We start from the raw sequence: 20,832 nt of genomic DNA, 5'->3' as shown, positions 1-20,832 counted from the left end.
GCTCTTGGATTCTGGTCTCGGGGTGCCTGGGAAGGGTGACCTGTCACCTCTGATGAGCTGCACTGAAGGAGCATGGATTGTGGGGCTTTGGAGTCAGACCTACTGAAATTTGAAGTTTGAATTCCAACTTTGCCATTTTATCTACCCATCCTAGCCTCGGGTTCCTCACTGTAAAGTGTGAGGCAACGATACATTATAGTGGCAGAGGGAACGTTTGTAAAACGTCCAGCCCAGTGCTGCTGTCGTGGTCAGTAAAGTGAGGGGGTGAGGATGTGCCCTGGGCTCTTAGTGGTCAGAACCAAGCTAGGGGGTCCCTTGCTGAGTGTCCCGTCTTTTCTCTCCACAGACCCACAGAAAGAGCTGGTCTGACCACCAGGCACCTTGCTGGCACTGCTGACCCATCCCAGGAATACAATCTCAGGGACCTGAGCGGCTCCAAGGATGAGAGGATACGGCAGACACTTAACCTAATAGGGAGGACGCCTGCAGCCTTAACCTCCACGGCCTTCAGTAATTACGCAAGCCTGGTGTGGCTCCTGTCCTCCAAGTCATCCGGCTCTCATGCCTTTTCCTGAATGGATTCGCCTCTGGCAGCTGCTGCTTCAGTCTTGGCCTTAGCCTCATCTTGAAGGAGGTAGCTGGTGGGAGTGGGTGTCTGTGCCCCCTGCTGGCCTCAAGGCCACAGAATTGGGAACAGAACACCTCACTTGAGGTTTTTTTTTTTCCTTTTTTTTTTTTAATGTCCAAATCATGCACACGCTGTAGTCCAGAATCAAAGCACTTTTGAAAAGTGGCTGCATGTCCATCCTCCAGGGCCCGCGAAGCCACATTCCAGGGGCCTGTTTACATGGCAGCAGCATCAGTCCCCAGCAGCCAGCCCATGGCTGGGACTAATCTGTCCCCCTCCTCCGATCCAGTTTGCAACTATTCTTAGTTCTTGGAGGTAGGCAAGTCGTTGTATTCCCACAGGCTTCTCCAGGCTGGAGGTAGGAGTGGGGCTGTGGAATTCCAAAGCACAAAAGGTGCAGCGGGGGTTAGCCCTCCTGTGCCTCAACTTACCACCAACCAGCCTCCTGCCTTCTAGTTCTGCCAGGTGCTCCATGCAGGGGACAGGAAGTGGGAGACTGCCAGGGCCCAAATGGGTGGGAGAGAAAGAACCAGAGGGGAGGTCCACAGGCTCTCTCTGCCCTCAGAGAGTGGGAGAATAGAGAGTCACGTCATGGGGCACTTGGCCCTGTTTTACTTGATCAGGTTGGGGTGGGCGGGCACGACTCTTCAGAGGCAGGAGCCACAGGCCATGGCAAAGCTGGGTTCCTTTCAGCTCGACAGGAAGTACTGAGGACATGGTTGGAGGGGTGGGTCTGGCAGGGAAGAGCCTATTTGGGCAGTGGGCCCAGACCCGGCCCTATGGATTTCATCCTCTGACCTTTACTCTGCTCCGAGCACGTCCTTTCTGCAGCTGTCTTTCAGCACAGGTGGTTCCACTGGGGGGAGCTGACGCTGAGTGACAGGATGGGAAGCCAAAGGTGCATTCTATTACAGACTCTTCCCTAGTCAATGAGGGGGAACTCAGCGCTCCTAGGGGCGGGCTGGGTGGTTCCCCCCTAGACATCAGCCTCCGCTACTGATCTCTCCTCCAGGAATTTTACTGACCTTTCCATTTTCAACCTGTGCCACCTATCTCGGTAAGCTGGTTTCCTCACTGGCCCCGGTGGCTCCACGGGGGTGGCCCTAGTGCCTCCTTCCACTGCAGCATGGCTGTCACCAGGTCGCTCCTTCTGTCTTGATCCTCTTTCCTCAACAGTGACTCAGGCTTGAGCCGGGCAAGGGACCTTGCTTTTAGCTGCTTCTCCTCCACCCAGGAGAGAGGTTGACCCCCTCCCAGAAAAAGAGCTGGGAACACAGGGGATGTGGTCTGAGATCCCAGGTTCCTATGGCCCTCTCTCACTATTCTCTTCTCTCTGTAGCTATAAACCAATGTTCTTCCCTGCCCTTTGGGTAATGGAGAGCTGCTGCTGGGTATGTGCTGTGCCTGCCCAGTGAGTTGGGGAAAGAGGACAGTCAGTAAGCACTCCTCTGCTCAGAGCTCCTGATTCAACCCCCCGGGAACCGGGAACCAGGAACCAGGAACAGGCCAAAGCTTCCATGACACCAGGCCCTGGCAGCAGCCTCAGAGCTGCTGGAGGTAGGAGGGAGCCCACCTTCTGTGTTTCTTTCCCTCCCCTCCCTATGTTACTGGAGCCCCTTATCTTCAGTTAGATTCCTCTGAGCTTGTTTCCCCACTGGGTGGGACAGAGTAGAAAGGAGAAGGGAGGATCTCCAAGAGGCAATCCTTTTGTCCTCTTGGGTAAATGAGCTTGACCTAGTGCACACGGAGAGACCAAAAGCCTCTGATTTTTAATTTCCATAAACATGTTAGAGAAGTGTGTGTGTGTGTGTGTGTGTGTGTATATATATATATATATACACACACACACACACACACATATATATATATATATATATATTTCTTTAAGTTTCTGAGTCTTTGATATGTCTATACAATCTATTCTCTCTGCCCTGAAGCTGGAGTGATACACATGGAAAAAGCTCTGCGTGGGTTTCATTCGAAGATGTTAATTAATTAAATGATTCAAACTTCGCTGTGGCTGCTGCTTCTTAATGGGGTGGGTCAAGGTGGTGGTCTGGGCCCACATTTAGAAAGGACAATGTTCTGGACCGTAAAGTGAGCCTCTTCTTTTTAACACTGCTAAAGGGAAAGTCAAGGTGTCTTGCCATCCAGCCTAGTCCACCCCCGCTCCCATTACAGGGTCAAAAGTCCAAGATACAAACAGCCCGAGGCTGGGTGAGGGGCCCAGAAGCTGCTACACACTGTGTTCTCCTTTCCTGAGATGGTGCAGCTCACAGACAGGTCCCATCCAGACACCCTTGTTCAGACATTTTATTTGAATTTATGACAATGATGCTTAGCGGTCCTGATTGAGATGCCTTATGGAGAAGTACCGCACCCTCCCTGAAGAAGGAACCAGGCTGTGCCATCCAACAACACGCAGCTGGTTTAGGGAGTGTCCCCCCAGCAGGATCAAAGGGCAATCCAGGAGTCCTGGGGCAGGCTCTGCCCCCAGCGACAAGCCTCAGGGTTGGCAGGCATTGGGGAAAGCTGCCAACCACTTGGTAGACCACTAGGTTCTCTGTTTTCCCTTCCCTTCCCTTTCAAATCCCACAGTTTCCTGTTGGGGAGAGGCTGTAATTAGCCCAGTTCAGGCACCAGATCCCAGCCAGAGGCACAGCTGCTGGGATAACGCTAGGAAAACTGGAAACCAATATTTTTCCAGTTACAAGGATTATGGCATAAACTTTTTCTGAGTTATGTTATATTGAAACCAGATTTGTCAGGTCAGCTGCCAAGGGAAGAAGGTAGGGCTGCACTCCCTGCACTGCCCCGCGCTCATCACTACCCGGGAGGTCAGCCTCTCCCTGCAGCCAGACAGGGGGATCCTGGATCCTGGGGAGGCTGAGCTGCCCCTCACCAAGTCTTGCACCTAACACAGTCCCAAACTTCCTGCTTCAGTGTCCTGGGAGATGGGTAAGCAGATGATGGATGGAGCAAATTAAGGAGACAGCAGATGACTCAGGATGATGAGAGAAGGGAGGAAGATGCCAGGTTGACTAGCTGATGTTCCCCCCTTTCAGTGATTTACAGGAGATGTGCCCTAGCTTGGTCATGAAGTTGGTTTGCTTCCACTGTGCGATGCACTCCTCAGAAATTTTGAAGTCAGCCTGGACAAGAAAAACAACAACAAAAGTGATTATAGTGATGGTGGCAGGACTACAAGCAAACAAAGACTCTTATACTACTAGTAGTGTAAATTGACTCAACTTCTCTAAGAGGGCAGTTTGCGAAAAGCTTTCATTTCAAGGTATTCCTATCTTTTGCCTAAGGTAAGTTCATTTTAGGGATTTTAGTTTAAGAAAATAATCATGAATAAATACAAAGAACTAGGTACCAGGACATCCATCGTAGCATTCTAAGAGTGAAAAACTGAGAACCACCTCAATGTCTAATAAGGTTTGGGGTAAATTATGATCATTATGATATAATACTATATATATGTATGTATATATGTGTGTGTGTGTGTGTGTGTGTGTGTGTGTGTGTATGGTTCTCCCCCCTCAATATTTAAGATGGGGAAATCTTTGAGGCCTAAAGTTAAATTAAAAAAAAAAAGAAGAAGAAGAAGAGGGACTTCCCTGGTGGTCCAGTGGTAAAGAATCTGCCTTCCAATGCAGGGGATGCGGGTTCGATCTCTGGTCGGGGAACTAAGATCCCACATGCTGCAGGGCAACTAAGCCTGCGCGCCACAACTACTGAGCTCGCACGCCTCAACTAGAGAGCCCGCGTACCGCAAATGATAGAGCCCACGCGCTCTGGAGCCCGTGCCACAACTAGAGAAGAGAAAACCCGCAGGCCACAACTAGAGAGAAGCCCGCGCCGCAGCAAACAGCCTGCGCGCTGCAACGAGCAGATCCCACATGCCGCAAGGAAGACCCGACACAGCCAAATAAATAAATAAATAATTTTAAAAAAAGAACAATAAACATGGTATGACTCAAACTATAAATATATTATCACTATGCATAGAGAAAGTCCAGAAGGAAATAATCACTAACGACATTTTTCAGCACCTCTAGGTAGCAGGACTATGGATGTTTTATTTTCTTCATTTTCCCCTACATTTTAGCCATTTCTACAATGAAAATCTATTTTATAGCTAGAAAAAAAGTGGATTCAAAAAACTGGCCTGGAAAACTAGGAAAGGAGGGAGGGGACAAAGCCATTTGCCACTTGCAGGAGGATGGAGAGGTAGAAACCACTCTAAATGCCCTCCAGAAATACTGTCTAGTTGGGGAAACAAGGTGACTAACTACAAAAAGTCACACGTGTAGTATTAGTTCCACGAGGAGAGTGAATCTCTGCTGCTTTATTCATTGATGTAGCCCAAGCACCTAGAACAGTGCCGGACACATATATTAGGGTGCTGAATGAATGAATGAATTCGGGGCAGGCCATGTGAGTCAATGCCCCTGAAGCAAAGAGAATGAGTGCTCTCAGATCAAGGTGGGCAGGAGGGACCCCGGGAGGGCTCTGATCCTGGCTCCATCATTTCCGGTGACCCTGTGTGGCCTTGGCAGGTATCCTGCCAGATAAATTGGGGATAATCTATCACAGACTGAAGGTCAAATGAGGAAATGTCTCAAGTCCCTGACACAGTGCCTCAAACAGTCTGTCAGTGCTCAGTATCTGCGAGGGCCCACAGGCTCCTCAGGCACCTCATTTGACAGGTCTGGAATGAAGAAGGAAGAGAAGGGCTTAGATGCAGGAAGGCCCAGCTGGGAAAAGGGCAGGTGTGGATTCAGTAACAGAGCAATCTGGAGACAGTCCAGGCAGCCCTGGTATGAGGGAAAAAGTGCAGATTGTTACCTGCAATTTCTCAAAGACTTTCTTCTTGGGCTTAAGCTCTTCATCTGGTTGGCCTTTCTCATAGCCCTTCACAAACACTCGCTCACCAGGAGCAGAGCCGGCAGGAGGGTCCAGAGGCTCAACCTTGCGGCTTGCCCCTTCTCTGGGAAGACACACAGGACAAGATAAGAGTGAGGCTATGGACTGTCCCCAGCTGCCATGGAGGCCAAAGCACTGGGGCCTTTTCCTAGGGGCCTAATGGGATTTAGGGAACCCTCAATGCCAGGGCCCTAGGAGTTCCTCACTGCTGTACTACGTCTCTGGATATCACCAGCACTGGGTTAACCAGGGCTGAGCTGAAATTCTGTCAGGAGAGACTCCAAAATCTGGGCTTTTAGGGGAGGAAGTATATGACCTAACAGCCAGTGAACTGGGTTTGAATCCTGGTTTCACCTCTTACTAGTAGAAAGACCTGAGCATGCACACAGCTTAGAATCTTCAATTTCTGTTTTAATAAAGCTAACTTTAGGTAAAGTGCTTCATCCACGGCTCTTGTACAGTAAATAATCCCTCCATGCACCATATTTTGGGTAGTGTTCTCAGGGCCTCCACCTGGCATGTGGAAGGGCAGCATGTGGGCTAATCCCCCCTCTTCCGGGCCTCCCCAGGCCCTGCGCTCCCCACCCCCCAAGTCCTCACTCACACAGAAGCACACAGGAGCATGCCTTGGGACTCGATTCCTCTCATCTTCTGGGGTTTCAGGTTGCACAGCACCACCACCAGCCTGTCCTGCAGTTCCTCCCTGGGCGCAAACTGCACCAGGCCACTCACCACAGTCCGTGGTTCAGCTTCCCCCACATCAATCTTCTCCACATACAGGCTGTCTGCATCTGGGTGCTGCCAGCAAGAGATATCAGGCTCAGAGAGCATCATAATGGAATAGATCATGGGGCCTGGTGAACCCTCTGACTCCAGAAAGGGGCATCCACTCCTTACTGAGGCCCTGGAGGAACCCTCTAGCGCTAACTCTCCAGGTCCCAGGCAGCAGACATGAGAAGGGGCCCCGAAGAGGCAGATTTGAGTAACATGAGCCTAATTACTTGTGTTAGAAGTGGAAGGAACCTCTAACAGAGATTAAGATGGCCTGGACTGCCTGGGTGGCCACCATTATGGCCATGTGTGCACCAGATCAATCCCAGTCCTGGGGGGACTGGAAGATGGGAGACAGCTGCTGGCTTCACCATCCGAAACAAGAGCATCAGCAGCTATTTCAAGGTAGTTTTGGTGGTTAGTCTAATATGGTGAAAAGCAAATCAATACTGGGAGAAAAAAATACCCAGACCACTGGTCCCAGGCCACCGGTTGCATAGCCATCTGCCTCTGGGAAAAAGGAAGTCCTCCCTTCACCATTTTCTGGGGTGGGGAGAGGGAAGGACAAAGTAGCTGATCCAAGATAAGGCCTGTGGCTAGTCCAGACAAGCTGGGAGAGACCAGGTGAGTCAATCAGACTGGATTTGATGGATAAACAAGCTCCTTCTGACTAACATCCCTCCGTATTCTGAGTTCCTGGCTGTGTTTGTTTGAATAAGGTCCAGAGATAGCAAAGGGAAAAGCCTGACGCCTGGAATTAGATGCCTGGGTTCTGACTCGCAATATGACCTCAGGGATGTTACTTCCCATCCCAGGCCAGGTTTCCTCCAGATGCAAGCAGACAAACCTGACCCCTGTCTGCCTCTCCGGGACATGGTGGAAAATGAGTACCTTGTCCACACTAATGACTCTCCCCACACGGATATCCAGGCGGGATGGGATGACCTCCTCTGGTTCTGAATTCTTGGCCGGGCCTTTGGCAAATGGCTCTGGAGATGAGAAGAACCCAAGGCTCAGAACTCTCCTCCTTCCCATGACAGGTCAGCTGCTGATTCCCCCAAATGACACTAGCAGGACTTAGCGCAGAATCCCCAGAATCTACCCACTGAATTACACCTTCTTTAAAACAGAGCCGGCAGCCTTTGAAAAGTGACATGCCAGATTTCATCTCTCTCTCCTTCAGGTATTGGGCTGGAGGGGAGCGGAGGGGCCAAGTGTAGCTTTGCCACCATTCGGGCATTCCACATACATTCAGCCATTCCTCCTTTTCTGGCAGGGCCACACAAGACTCTCAATGTTAACATCTCAGCATCGTGGATGCGTGGCTGGCCCACTAAGAACCAGTCAGGAGCACGTGGAAGGGAACTGGGCAAATCTAGAGATGAGCTTCCCTGAGATGCTGTGCAGACCCTGCCCGAGCAGCTGTGTTACCCTCATGGTCTAACCCAATCGGTCTCCTTAACTGAAGAGGCGGATTTTGTGAAAGGATCAAAGTACATGTCTCAAACCAGCACTCACAGCAGTGTTGGTACAGCAGGATGTAATCACTTCATAGTACCAACCAAACCAAATTCAAGATGACTGGAGTTCCATTCCACCAGTCAACGGGGCATGACATTCCTGCACTTCAGACCACGCCCCCACCACCAGCTTCTTGGGCCTGAATTGAAGACAGACCCTTTTCTGAGGCCCACTGACAGGCTCTCTACCTGATGATGTCACACCCCCCCCCCGCCCCCAGCCCGACCCCTCCCCAGCTGGCCTTACTCTGCTTCGAGGGATCTGGGTAGGCAGCGCTGGACAGTTTCTTTAGTGCAGGGGTATTAAACTTTTCCCGGATGGGATCCAGCAACTTGTTGAGGGCGACTTCAACAGAATTCTTTAGGTCTCCAGGGTGCACAACCTGCAAGTGTACAAGGCCAGGTGAGAAGGGGCACTGGAACAGGTGAACTGGGCATAGGACACCTGAATCTACTAAGAATAATGTGCATATAGGATGCAGGGTGCTTTCTGAGCAGAGTCTTATTTGAACCTCAGAACAAGCCTGTGAAGCTGGTAGAGCAGAGAAGGGGAAATAGGTTCAAAAGGTTATCTAATATGTCCAAGACCCAGGTCTTTTGACACTGAATTCCATACTAACTTGAGGGTTTTTAGAGGCTGAATGTTTTTAATTGACTTCTTCTAGTCCCTCCATTTATGCTCAGAGTAGTGGCGTAAAGCACGTGTTATTTACAGGTAGGGAAACATTCACATAGGGAACCTAGGAGCTAGAGACAGCCTGAGGGGGGAGCTGAGTGAGCAAGAAGGAAGAACAGGGCTTTGGAGTTAGAGCCTGGGGTGAGAGTCCCAGCTAGCTGGGTGACTCCCAACCAGGCACTTAACCCCTCTGAGCTTTGGATTCTTCACTTAAAAAGTGAAAATAACAATACCTTTACCTCCTAGAGTCAGAATAAGGATTAAATCACTTAACATGGGTAAAAATGGTGAGTAGTGCTAGTACATGGTAGGAGCTCAGTAATTCCATTTTTTCTTCTCATGTCCTGTGACTACCACTTTTACATCCCAAATCTGGCCCCAAAGGATCTTCTAAGATATTCTGAGGGGACGTCCCCTAGGTATGAATACATGTAATAAAACAATGCCTATGTTTTTGTTTCTGATGTTATTCCTTCGCTTCCTCGGGAATGTTTCAGTTCCTTTTTAAAATAATTTATTTTATTTATTTTTGGCTGCGTTGGGTCTTCGTTGCTGCACGTGGGCTTTCTCTAGTTGCAGCAAGCGGGGCCTAGTCTTTGTTGCAGTAGGCATGCTTCTCATTGCGGTGGCTTCTCTTGTTGTGGAGCGTGGGCTCTAGGTGTGAGGGCTTCAATAGTTGTGGCACACGGGGTCAGTAGTTGTGGCGCACGGGCTTAGTTGCTCCGCGGCATGTGGGATCTTCCCAGACCAGGGCTTGAACCTGTGTCCCCTGCACTGGCGGGAGGATTCTTAACCACTGTGCCACCCAGAGAAGTCCCGAATGTTTCATTTTTAATAGAAAAGCTTTAAATCTGCACTGTCCAATATGGTAGCCACAAGCCTCATGTGCACATTTAAATGTGAGTTAAAATTCAGTTCCTCAGTTTACTGGTCACATTGTGAGGTTCAACAGACGCATGTGGCCAGTGGCGACTGTGTTAGTACAGATAGAACATGTCCACCATCACAGAAAGTGTTGCTGGTTACGCTGTCAGGCTCTGTCTTCAGAAGCGTTTCTTCTATTCCGTCTCATCAGTCCCACAAAGGACTGTTCACAGGGTTGAGAAGTGCGGTGTGGCTTCTGTGGCCTGCCTCAGATGGCAGACAGAAGGGTTTCAGAGCAATAGCTGCCAAATGTCCAAAAAATGGGCCTTAAGTGCCCTGAGACTTCAGAGGTCATTGAGTCTTTTCTTCCATTTGATGCTCAAACCCTCATACAACCTTGCCTCCAGTGGTCCTCTGGCCTCTGCCTCAACATCTCAGTGATGGGGAATGCAAGGTCAGGCCAGGCAGCCCTGCCCATCACCACACCATTGAGGCCACTAGAAAGTTCTTCAAGCCTAAACAAGCCTCCCTGTGGTCCCCACCCGCAGCCCCAGTTCAGCCGTCTGGTGCCACAAGAAGGAACCTCACCCCTCGCCCAGGAGAGCCCTTCCTGTGTTCAAGGATGGGTGAACACATACTTGCTTCCCAGCTCAACACGCCCAATTCTTTCAGCTGTGCTTTGTGACACAGTTTGCAGTCTGTTCCCTATCATGGCATCCTTCCTCTCCCCACCAACACACCCCAGATTGTCAAATAAACCTCACACAATTGAAGTCCAGGGCTGAATGCACAATCCCAAAGGTACTCAGAACAATGTAGAACTGAATGGACGATCAACTCCCTGGTTCCAGACTCTACATTTCTGATGACTGAGGCCAAGACCTCATGAACATTTCTGACAGCCCTGTCACATTGACGATTCAGCCCAAATTCAGTCAGTCAAGACCCCGCCTTTCATTCCCCATACACACTGTCATCACTCCTTCCCTTCATGATCTGGCCCTGCCTCCCTCTCCCACAGTGCCCCCCATCACCTTGTAGACTCTAGTCAGATGAAAGCACTTGTGATTCCTTAGATACCACGCTGTTTTCATCTTACCACATCTGTGCACAAAGCATTCCCTCAAAGGTTTCCTCATGAACTCCTAATCCTCAAGTGAAACCGTGTTTGGATGTTGTCCCCTCCACAAAGCTTTCCCAGCCAGCCAGGTAATCACTTCCTCCTGTTCTATTTCTGGACCATGTATGCTTGGTACAGTAACCAGTAAATGATTATTTATTCACATGTCTGCCTCTCCTAGGGACTATGAGCTTCATGAGGGTTTATCCTCTTTGTAATGCCAGCCCCTAGCACGGTGCCAAACACACGCGCACCGAGTGAGTCTTCTGTTAAATTGTTTGTCGAAATGAATAGTATTCTCTATTGTTCTTTTATAGTTGTGTCTCTTTTCTGAACCTCGATTTTGTACATGTCCCTGAAATGCTTCATCTTGCTGAGTTTGTCGGCCTTCATTCCAGGTTAAGTCCTTTGGAGTGTGATTAGGACACCAATATATTAGCTTTGTGCCATTTGCTAATCTAATCCATGAACCACGTGAATCTAAGCCATTAATACAAAATATACGGCCCCGAGAGCATGATGACAGAGCCCTGTGGCACGTAACAAGAAACCTGGCGAGGCCACATGGAGAGGTTTGTCAGAATGAGTTCAGTGGGGATTACTCCTCCTCTGGTATTACCTCATCAGCAAAGTCCTTTTCCAGGTCCAAATAAGCTGTGTAGGTTTTGTTTCCACCCCATTTTTCATCTCGAAGGATCACGAACTCTATAAGAAAAAGGATCCATGCCAACAAACTCACTGATAATGGCAAGTCAGCATTCCTGGCCCAAAGGTATGGGTATCTGTAGTTTCTGCCATATATTTTGAACTTCATCATATGGCATTTTATTGTTTTTAAATTGCATGAGTGGCAATGTTGGATACCCAGCTAGCATCCAAGCTTGGGGGAACGATCGTGTCTTACATCTCTTTTGTACTCCTCTAGTCCACTTGCCTGACCCCTTCATTTCTACCACCCCTGCCCACCCTGACACCCCACTTAGAACCTACCCTGTTAACAAACACACAGACAACTCAACGATATCCCCACTTCAATCATACATTAATATATGAGAAATCAGAGCAGAGAATCAGGGAAGCCAGCCCCTGGAGGAAGACTGTGACAAACCACAAGTATGATCACAGCACTGGTTTTGTTATTTCAGCCTGGCCTCCGAGAAGAAAACAGGCAGTATCTTACCAGACTTGAGGGGAAAGAGGACATGCTTGATGAAGGACAGAACGCCGTTGTTCTCCACGTTCCCTGGCTCACAGAAGGCCTTCTTCAGTTTTTTCTTCACATCCTCTTTCCGATCCAAGAGATCTATCTTGGACTCCTAGAAGCCAGGGAGGAGAGGAGGACCTCTTGTGGTTGAAAATGAGAATATGCTCAACTAATCTGTATTTTAATTTTTTTGGACAAAGATTTAAACATTAAATGACTTTAACAAAAGCAGAATTAATCGGAGTGAAGGACCACTCACAATACTAAATAAAAATACTTTAATTTTTCTCTGTTCTTCCCAGGCCTTATTTGCAGCATATGGAATCGTTACAAATTTGTAGCTGGAGAATAAACCTCCTGTGTTTTTTCACTTGAGACTGTATCATAAGTACTTTTGAGTGGTTACCTAGTCTTTGCTTGTAATTTTTATGCTGTATTATATTCCCAATTATTAGTGACAACATAATTTATTTAGCAATTTCTAAACTGTTAGATTATGTTCTCATTTTTACAAACTATATACAATGCTACGATGAACATCTTTGCAGAGGTCCTTTTGCCTTCTCTAGGATTATAGCTACCAAAAACTGCTAGGCCCCAAGCTGTTCTCTGACAGGCATATATCAAGTGACATTGCCATCAGCAGTGTGTCAGAATACTTGTTTCACAGCCATCACCAACACCAGGTATTAGGTATTATCTAGAGCCATTTGTCCGTTTTAGGGTAGCAGGCTTTGTTTCTTATTTTGGAGTGAGTGAACTCAACGCTCATTTGTGTCCAGTGGTTACCAAGCTCTGGTCAACATATGACTGTATGTGAATCACCTGGGGTGCTTAAAATAACATAAATTACCGGCTCCACCCAAACCTAATGAATCAAAATTTCTTGGGGTTGGTCCAGGCATTTGTATTTTAAAAAGCTCTGCACGTGATTCTGCTGCAGTCACATTTAGGAACTGCTGCTGGCACTGATGTCCAGGATAAAGATATGGTGAACGTTACCAAACAGGGTGAGTGGTAGACTTTGTCAGAGAAACAACTGACACATAGGGCATTTTAATGAGAGAAAAAGGAACGAGTCTATTCCTTTAAAAATAACAATAACATTGGGGAGGGGGAGGGGTGAGATGTGACAGGGTGAGAGATTGGCATGGACATATATACACTACCAAATGTAAAACAGATAGCTAGTGGGAAGCAGCCGCATAGCACAGGGAGATCAGCTCGGTGCTTTGTGACCACCTAGAGGGGTGGGATGGGGAGGGTGGGAGGGAGGGAGATGCAAGAGGGAAGAGATATGGGAACATATGTATATGTACAACTGATTCACTTTGTTATAAAGCAGAAACTAACACACCATTGTAAAGCAATTATACTTCAATAAAGATGTTTAAAAAAAAAAATAACAATAACAGTTTCTATGCCTATATTTACCAATCCATGATCAGACAAAGATCTAGAAATCAGACTTAAAGCACTAGATGAGTGTCCAAAAATGACTCCAATCAGAATCAACCAGTAAGCTTTGAAAGAAAATACAGATTCCTGAGTTGTTCCCCAGAACCACTTTATCAGAATCTCTAAGGACAGGGCCTTAATCAACTCTCTCTCTCTTTTTTAAAAGTCCCCTAGCTGATTCTGAAGATCAGCCATGTTTGGGAACTCAGAACCCAACCTTTCACATCTTTGAGTTCCACTAATTCTTCTATTCTGTGCCTTAGTGATCAGAACAAAACTGCACTTTCCCCAAGCAGGACTTTTAAATATTAAAAGACATCATATTTATCAAAATCATTATATTAAACATCACCCTAAGAATCAAGATGCTAACTGGTGTCAACAAGGACATACTGTATAGCACAGGGAACTCTACCCAATATTCTGTAATAATCTATATGGGAAAAGAATTTGAAAAAGAATGGATATATGTATATGTAAAATTGAATCACTTTGCTGTACACCTGAAACTAACACAACATTGTAAATCAGCTATACTCTAATATAAAATAAAAATTAAATTAAAAAAAAAAAGATGCTCGGGACTTTCCTGGTGGCGCAGTGGTTAAAACTCTGAGCTCCCAATGCAGGGGGCCTGGGTTTGATCCCCGGTCAGGGAACAATATCCCACATGCATGCTGCAACTAAGAGTTCGCATGCCACAACTAAGGAGCCGGTGAGCCACAACTAAGGAGCCTGCCGGCTGCAACTAAGACCCAGCACAACCAAATAAATAAATAAATAAAATATTTTAAAAAAAGATGCTAATTGGTGAAATGCAACCACAGCCTTCTCATTAATAAGGCTGACTTTTATCACAGTTCTATGGGTGAACAAATTACTTTTGCTTGTACATTTTTTTTTTTTAATTTATTTTTGGCTGCGTTGGGTCTTTGTTGCTGTGCGGGGGCTTTCTCTAGTTGTGGCGAGTGGGGGGCTACTCTTCGTTGCGGTGCATGGGCTTCTCACTGCAGTGGCTTCTCTTGTTGTGGAGCACGGGCTCTAGGAGTGTGGGCTTCAGTAGTTGGGGCGCACGGGCTCTAGAGCGCAGGCTCAGTAGTTGTGGTGCACGGGCTTAGTTGCTCCGCGGCATGTAGGATCTTCCCGGACCAGGGCTTGAACCCGTGTCCCCTGCATTGGCAGGCAGACTCTTAACCACTGCGCCACCAGGGAAGTCCCTTTGCTTGTACTTTTTATCAGCAGCGGTAAAACTTAAAATTATGATTGGATCTCATCAGGACTGCTCCCTGGGTCCTTCAATACTCAAGAACCACTGGAATTAATTACATAACTTAAGATTTCTTATAGCTCAGATATTTGAGAATTTTAGTTAGCCAGGTTACTGTTCTTTCTAGTCCTCAATTTCTTCATCTCTTGCTGAAGATTTCTCGACTCAAGTCAGAGCTGACAACCTACCTCTTCTGAAGAGCTCATTTTGCTGCCAGTTAATCCTGGAACCATAGGATTCATCAGGTGGACCCGTTTTGAGTAGCCAAGTGCAGGGAGGTACTAGGGGGTTAGAAAGAAACACACGAAAGCAGATATTAGTATAAATTCCTCCTCAGTGCCCCGATCTCATCTAATCTGGCCTGCCACATAACAGTTTGATATATTCCTGCCAATCTTTTTTTTTCTACTGAATATATAACTTTTCAGTGGTGATCATAATATTAACAAGGGTTTTTTTTTCCTACTGTTTTTCTATTCGTATTACATTGTGAGGCTATTGGACTTACCCTACCACCATAAACAACTCTAAAAGCTGGAAATATAGAAATATTCCATTTCTATAAGCTGCAAATAACCATTTGCAGACATTAGACAGCAACAAGTGTAGGGCTACAAATCTTGAGAGAAGGGAGCTAGGTGACCCCACATCCACCCTGGCTTTCTCCTTGATGGCATTTTTTTCAAACTGAGTGCTGAGAAAAAGAGACCAAGCAGAGAGCAGCAGTCTGACTAAGCAGAGGAGATAGAGATTGGAATTCAGGGCTACCAGGAGGCTAGGATTTGGGGAGGGTTCCAGAGAGAAGGGAGCCCCTTCCAAAAATCTAGGTCAAAGTTCTCCATTGCTTTCTTGATTGACTCATAGCTGTGCATTCATTCGGAGAGACAGCAGGAAGCCCAGCAGAGAACAGGCTCTGGGAGGCTGGAGACCTGAACAAATTTTAGGGGCTCCACAGTGCTGGGGGGACAGAAGTTGAAGTTTAGGTCCAATCAAAGCAGAGAGGGCTTTGTGAATACCCTGAGATTTCAGTTTGAGACCCCAGAAAGGCCACATACTAAGATAAGGTTCATATTATAGGAGTAAGAGCAAACTGAAATAGACCTATTCTAACAAAGCCTAAAACCCACCCCTGACAGAATCAAGGTGATAAGTCAGTAATTAAACAGAAAACATGCACTCTATAAATATAATTCAGAGCCTCTACAGCATATCTCTGGTGTCTCTGATATACTAAAAAGTACTAGAAATGGGAAGCAGGAAAAAAATGACTGATAGTCAAGAGGAAACAGTCAATAAAAGCAGACACAGAAACAATCCAGATACTGGAATAAGGAGATCAGGATGTCAAAATAACTATGATTGGTGTGTTAAAGGAAACAGAGGAAAAGATGGACAAAATGGATAAAAGATGGAGAACTATACAAGAGAATTGGAATATATAAAAAAGAATCAAATGGAAGTTCTAAAATGGCACAGTACAATACTGGATGGATTTAACAGAAGTCAGGATTAATGAACATGAAGAAAAATCAATAGACAATAACCAAACTAAAGCACAGAGGGAAACAACAGAACAGGCTATGAGACATGTGGGACATGATCCAGAGGTCTAATCTGTGTAAAATTAGGGTCTCAAGAGGAGAGAGAGAAGAGGACAGAAAAAATATTTAAAGGAAATAGTAGGGGACAATTTTCCAAATGTGATGAAAATATCAACCCATAGACTCAAGAAGCTCAGCAAAATCCAAGCAGGATAAATACAAAGAAAACTAAAGCTAAAAACACCATTGTCAAATTGCTAAAAATCAGAGGCAGAGAAAACCGTAAAAGCAACCAGAGAAAAGATATACTATCTGCAAAGGAGAAACAATGATACTTACAGGTGACTTTCTAATGGAAACTATAAAAGCCAGAGGCAACAGGACAACTCCTTAAAATGCTAAAAGAAAATAACTGCAAACCTAGAATTTTATACCCATTGAAAGCCAAGGGAAAAAAAAACAAAAACAAAAAAGAAAGCAAAGATGTCCTCAGACAAAAGAAAGCTGAAAGAACTCATTACCAAGAGACCTGCATTGCAAACACAAAACACAAAGGGGTCTTTAGGCCAAAGGAAAATGATCCCAGAGGGAAGCACAGAGGCACAGAACCGCAGGAAGAAATCAAGAGTATCAGAAAGGGTAAGTGGGGGTAAATATACATGAAAATTGACTGTTTAAAAAACAATTATAATCAAGTCCTTGGGATTTAAAATATATGTAAAAATGAAATATATGACAACAGCACAAAGGGGAGGAGGGCGTTAAATGGGGTAAACTGTGGTAGGTTCTTGCATTGTTGGGAAGTGGTAAAAATATCTAACAAACTGTAATAGATTATAAAGACAGATGTTGTAATCTGTAGGGCAGGGCTGGGCAAAACTTTTCTGTAAAAGGCCAGATAATAAATATTATAGGCTCTGTGGGCCACATGTGGTCTCCACTGCATATTCGTTTTCATTTTTTTTTAATAGCCCTTAAAAAGCATAAAAAACATTCTTAGAGCTTCTGAGTCATATAAAAACAGGCCATAGGCCATATCTTTGCTAGAATAATAAAAGGTTCAACTAAAAAGTTAACAGAGGAGATAAAATGGAATAAGAAATACCTGAATAATAATAAAAACACATGGACTGTAAACATTTTCCCATTTATTAAATATATCCAAAAACCATTTTGAAATATTATATGATATCCCACTGTGAGGGGACTTCCCTGGTGGTGCAGTGGTTAAGAATCCTCCTGCCAATGCAGGGGACACAGGTTCGAGCCCTGGTCCGGGAAGATCCCACGTGCCGTGGACAACTAAGCCCATGTGCCACAACTACTGAGCCTGCACTCTAGAGCCCATGAGCCACAACTACTGAGCCCGTGAGCCACAACTACTGAAGCCCGTGTGCCTAGAGCCCGTGCTCCGCAACGAGAAGGTACCGCAATGAGAAGCCTGCGCACTGCAACGAAGAGTAGCCCTTGCTCGCCACTAGAGAAAGCCGGCGCACAGCAACGAAGACCCAACGCAGCCAAAAATAAATAAATGAATAAATAAATAAATTAATTAATTTTAAAAAATCCCACTGTGAGGACTTATCATAATGTATTTAGCCAATCCCTTGCCATTGAATGTAAGTTTATTTCCTAGATTTTGATTTAATTTGATAACATAACAAATACTTTTATACGTAAGTCAAGCTGCACTTTAATTTTTTTTAAATTAAAAAAATTAAAATTTTAAAAAAAATTTTGGCTGCGCCACATGGCTTGCGGGATCTCAGTTTCCCCACCAGGGATTGAACCTGGGCCACGGCAGTGAAAGTGCCGAATACTAATCACTAGACCACCAGGGAACTCCCAAGTTGCACTTTTAAAATTATATCTTGAGGACACATTTGTATAATTATTAGGACAAAGGGTAGAAACATTTTAGAGTCATCAGATCACCCATCAGGAATTTACATTTTTACTAGCAGTGTTTTCTCTACTCCCTTACCAATACGAGGTTTTGAGAAGCTTTCAAAAATACCAACCACTTCTCAATAGCCCCTTTCAACTTACTCAAGTTCTTTCCCAGAAAAGAAGTATTATGGGTTTGTGCTAACTTCCTCTTTTAAACCCTGTTAAACCTCATCTCAGAGATGAGTCATTTATTTAAGATCCAGAGCAATATGGACCAAATGGTCTGGGAAAGAACAGTAGTTCTGACTGGTGTTGCCTTTCCCTGGAAACTGAGCTATTAGGAAAGAAGAAAAAAAGAAGAAAAAAAAAAAAAAGCAAATCCAACAGCTTTGGGGGCAGCTTCCTGGTGGTGGCAGCAAGAGCACAGGCTTTTGAGTCAGACAGATCTGAATGCTAATTCCTGCTCAGTCACTAACTGTGTGATACTGGACAGCTTTCTTACTCTCTCTACCCTCAGCTTTCTCATCTGCAAAACAGGAGAATAATACCTACCATACCATATGATTGCTGGCACTGGCACATTCAAGAAACTTTAATGCACACCTCTGCGGGTCAAAGGAAAAAAAGATAGGAAAAAGAGGACACTAACCTTTTCTGCAAAGGTGAAAATCTTTCTCTGGTCAACTCCTCCAAATTGGGCATCTACTTTCAAATACTCTTCATCCAAGGCCTGTGGAAAGAAACACATGAGCATAAACTCCTACTGTATTTCCTCTGTATGGGTCTAAGAAATCAGAAACTTTTGAAAACCACTAAAATTTTCCGAAGGTAGAACCAGGAAGCAAATAAGCAGCACTCAGCCTTCCTGTTGGCTTCAAGAGCTAGATACACATTTGCTGAGTGCCTGCAGTGAACAGTACTCGATGTGGATGTCATGGGGTAAAAAAATAAGAAGAGTCTCTGCTCTCAGGAAGCTCACAATCCAGTGAGGAAGGGAGAGAAGACATATCATAGTCATGTCAAAGGTACCCAATGAATAAGGCAGCCTGTGACAAGTGTCAAATAACTGGCATAAGAAGGAAGTCCTGTGAGAGCTCAGAAAAAAGGGGCAAGACTGAACTAGTATAAACAAACAGTTACTATCACTTATTAGATGTCAGGCCTACTGCCAGTCCTGTGGATGCAGAGATGAATCAGACCCAGATTCTGCCTTCAAGAAGCCAATTAACTAGCTGGGGAGAGAGACGTGTGAATACGTAATTTCTATACAGCATGCCAAGGGCTAACTTACATGTTCATTTAAGGAACATGCTAACACGAAGAAAGAAATTATTATCTCTGTTCAGACTGGTGGTGGTGAAGGCTTCCTAGAATCAGATTGTGGGCTGAGCTTGGTTTTGAAGAATATATAGATGTTTTTCACCATGCAGAGGAAACAGAATGTGAGAGGGCACAGAGGTGTGAAGTGTTTAGGCAAATTATGAGTGATTCAGTCTGCAAAAGCACAAACTCCAAGGGGTGTGGGAAATGGTGAGTGATGAGGTTAGAAAAGTTGGTAAAGGGATTCCCTGGTGGCACAGTGGTTAAGAATCCACCTGCCAATGCAGGGGACATGGGTTCGAGCCCTGGTCCGGGAAGATCCCACATGCTGCGGAGCAACTAAGCCCGTGCGCCACAACTACTGAGCCTGCGCTCTAGAACCCGTGAGCCAAAACTACTGAGCTCGAGTGCCACAACTACTGAAGCCTGCGCGCCTAGAGCCTGTGCTCCACAACAAGAGAAGCCACCGCAATGAGAAGCCCGCGTACCGCAATGAAGAGTAGCCCCCGCTCACCGCAACTAGAGAAAGCCCGCGCAATGAAGACCCAACACAGCCAAAAAATAAATAAATTAATTAATTAAAAAAAAAAAAAAAAAGAAAAGAAAAGTTGGTAAGGACCCTGAATGTCATGTGAGGGTGCCTAGCAACATCCTGGCCAGTGAATGATTTTAAGGAGGGAAGAAACATGATTCACGCACTGCAGAAAAATCACACCAGTGAGACGGCAGAGTGTGGAGTGGTGGCCTGAGGACTAGAGATAAAGAAAACGGCCGGAAGGCTGCTGTGAGAGGCCAAGTGAGAAATAACGATGAACCAAGTCGGTGAGGATGTAGAGCAAGAATGAATTTAAGAGATTTTTAAGAAATAGAACTGGTAACGTTTAGTGTCCGATTGGATTCAGGGGGAGAGGAAGAGAAGGTGAGCAAGCAGTTAGAATGTGAGAACAGCACTGTCCAACAGCATGTTCTGTGAGGATGAATACGTTCCATATCTGTGCTGTCCAACAGGTTAGCCTCTAGCCACACGTGGCTTGTGAGCAAACTGAAATAACGGCCAGTGTGACTGGAGAACTAAAAATTTTAATTTTAATTACTTCAATAGCCACATATGACTATGACAAGAGGCTACCATAGTGGACACTGTAGATCTAGAGTGCCTGACCAAGGGAAGACTTGATTTTCTTTTCTCTCTTTCAAGTTTTTTAAAAAAATTTATTTTTTAAATTAAATAAATTTTTTATTAAAGTTTAGTTGATTTACAATGTGTGTTAGTTTCTGGTGTATAGCAAAGTGATTCACTTTTTTATATATGTATATAAAAATATATATATTCTACATACGTATATAATATATATTACGTACATATATTCTTTTACAGATCCTTTTCCGTTATAATTTATTATAAGATATTGAATCTGGTTCTCTGTGCTATACAGTAGGACCTTGTTTATTTTATATACAGTAGTTTGTACGACTTGATTTTCTTATATCAAACATTAGAGAAATATACAAAGGAAAAGCTAAGTCTACCGACATTTTCATCCTACCTTCCTGAGCTAATAACCAGTATCAATAGCTTGGCTTGAATTTTTCCATGCTTTCTCCATGCTCATACAAATATGCACACACAGGAAATATGAT

At 45.3% G+C, this 20,832-nt stretch overlaps 2 protein-coding genes across 8 annotated transcripts in view; one reads left to right on the top strand and one right to left on the bottom strand.

Annotated features, from left to right (window-relative positions):
- The window catches only part of NHSL3 (NHS like 3), a 28,327-nt gene extending 25,710 nt beyond the window's left edge, over nucleotides 1-2,617 (top strand). For 5 of the 6 annotated variants that reach the window (XM_061184531.1, XM_061184530.1, XM_061184532.1 and 2 more), the window contains exon 7: nucleotides 347-2,456. In XM_061184531.1, coding sequence (XP_061040514.1) covers nucleotides 347-369 — 23 coding nt within the window. In that variant the 3' untranslated portion in view covers nucleotides 370-2,456. Of the gene's footprint in view, nucleotides 1-346; nucleotides 2,457-2,565 lie in introns of those variants that run through there. The other variant, XR_009700400.1, reaches the window with a different exon arrangement.
- Nucleotides 2,618-2,928: 311 nt separating this feature from the next.
- YARS1 (tyrosyl-tRNA synthetase 1) overlaps nucleotides 2,929-20,832 on the bottom strand; it is a 29,877-nt gene continuing 11,973 nt past the window's right edge. For both annotated transcript variants that reach the window (XM_061186857.1, XM_061186858.1), the window contains 9 exons: nucleotides 18,521-18,601; nucleotides 14,629-14,721; nucleotides 11,692-11,827; nucleotides 11,131-11,216; nucleotides 8,099-8,234; nucleotides 7,223-7,320; nucleotides 6,165-6,358; nucleotides 5,483-5,624; nucleotides 2,929-3,780 (listed from right to left, as the gene is read on the bottom strand). In XM_061186857.1, coding sequence (XP_061042840.1) covers nucleotides 3,670-3,780; nucleotides 5,483-5,624; nucleotides 6,165-6,358; nucleotides 7,223-7,320; nucleotides 8,099-8,234; nucleotides 11,131-11,216; nucleotides 11,692-11,827; nucleotides 14,629-14,721; nucleotides 18,521-18,601 — 1,077 coding nt within the window. In that variant the 3' untranslated portion in view covers nucleotides 2,929-3,669. The remainder of the gene's footprint in view (nucleotides 3,781-5,482; nucleotides 5,625-6,164; nucleotides 6,359-7,222; nucleotides 7,321-8,098; nucleotides 8,235-11,130; nucleotides 11,217-11,691; nucleotides 11,828-14,628; nucleotides 14,722-18,520; nucleotides 18,602-20,832) is intronic.

Source organism: Eubalaena glacialis, chromosome 3 (genome assembly GCF_028564815.1).
Source record: "Eubalaena glacialis isolate mEubGla1 chromosome 3, mEubGla1.1.hap2.+ XY, whole genome shotgun sequence".
Taxonomy (NCBI): Eukaryota; Metazoa; Chordata; class Mammalia; order Artiodactyla; family Balaenidae; genus Eubalaena; species Eubalaena glacialis.
The sequence above is the reverse complement of the archived record's forward strand: the minus strand, read 5'-3'. Positions and strand labels throughout refer to the sequence as shown.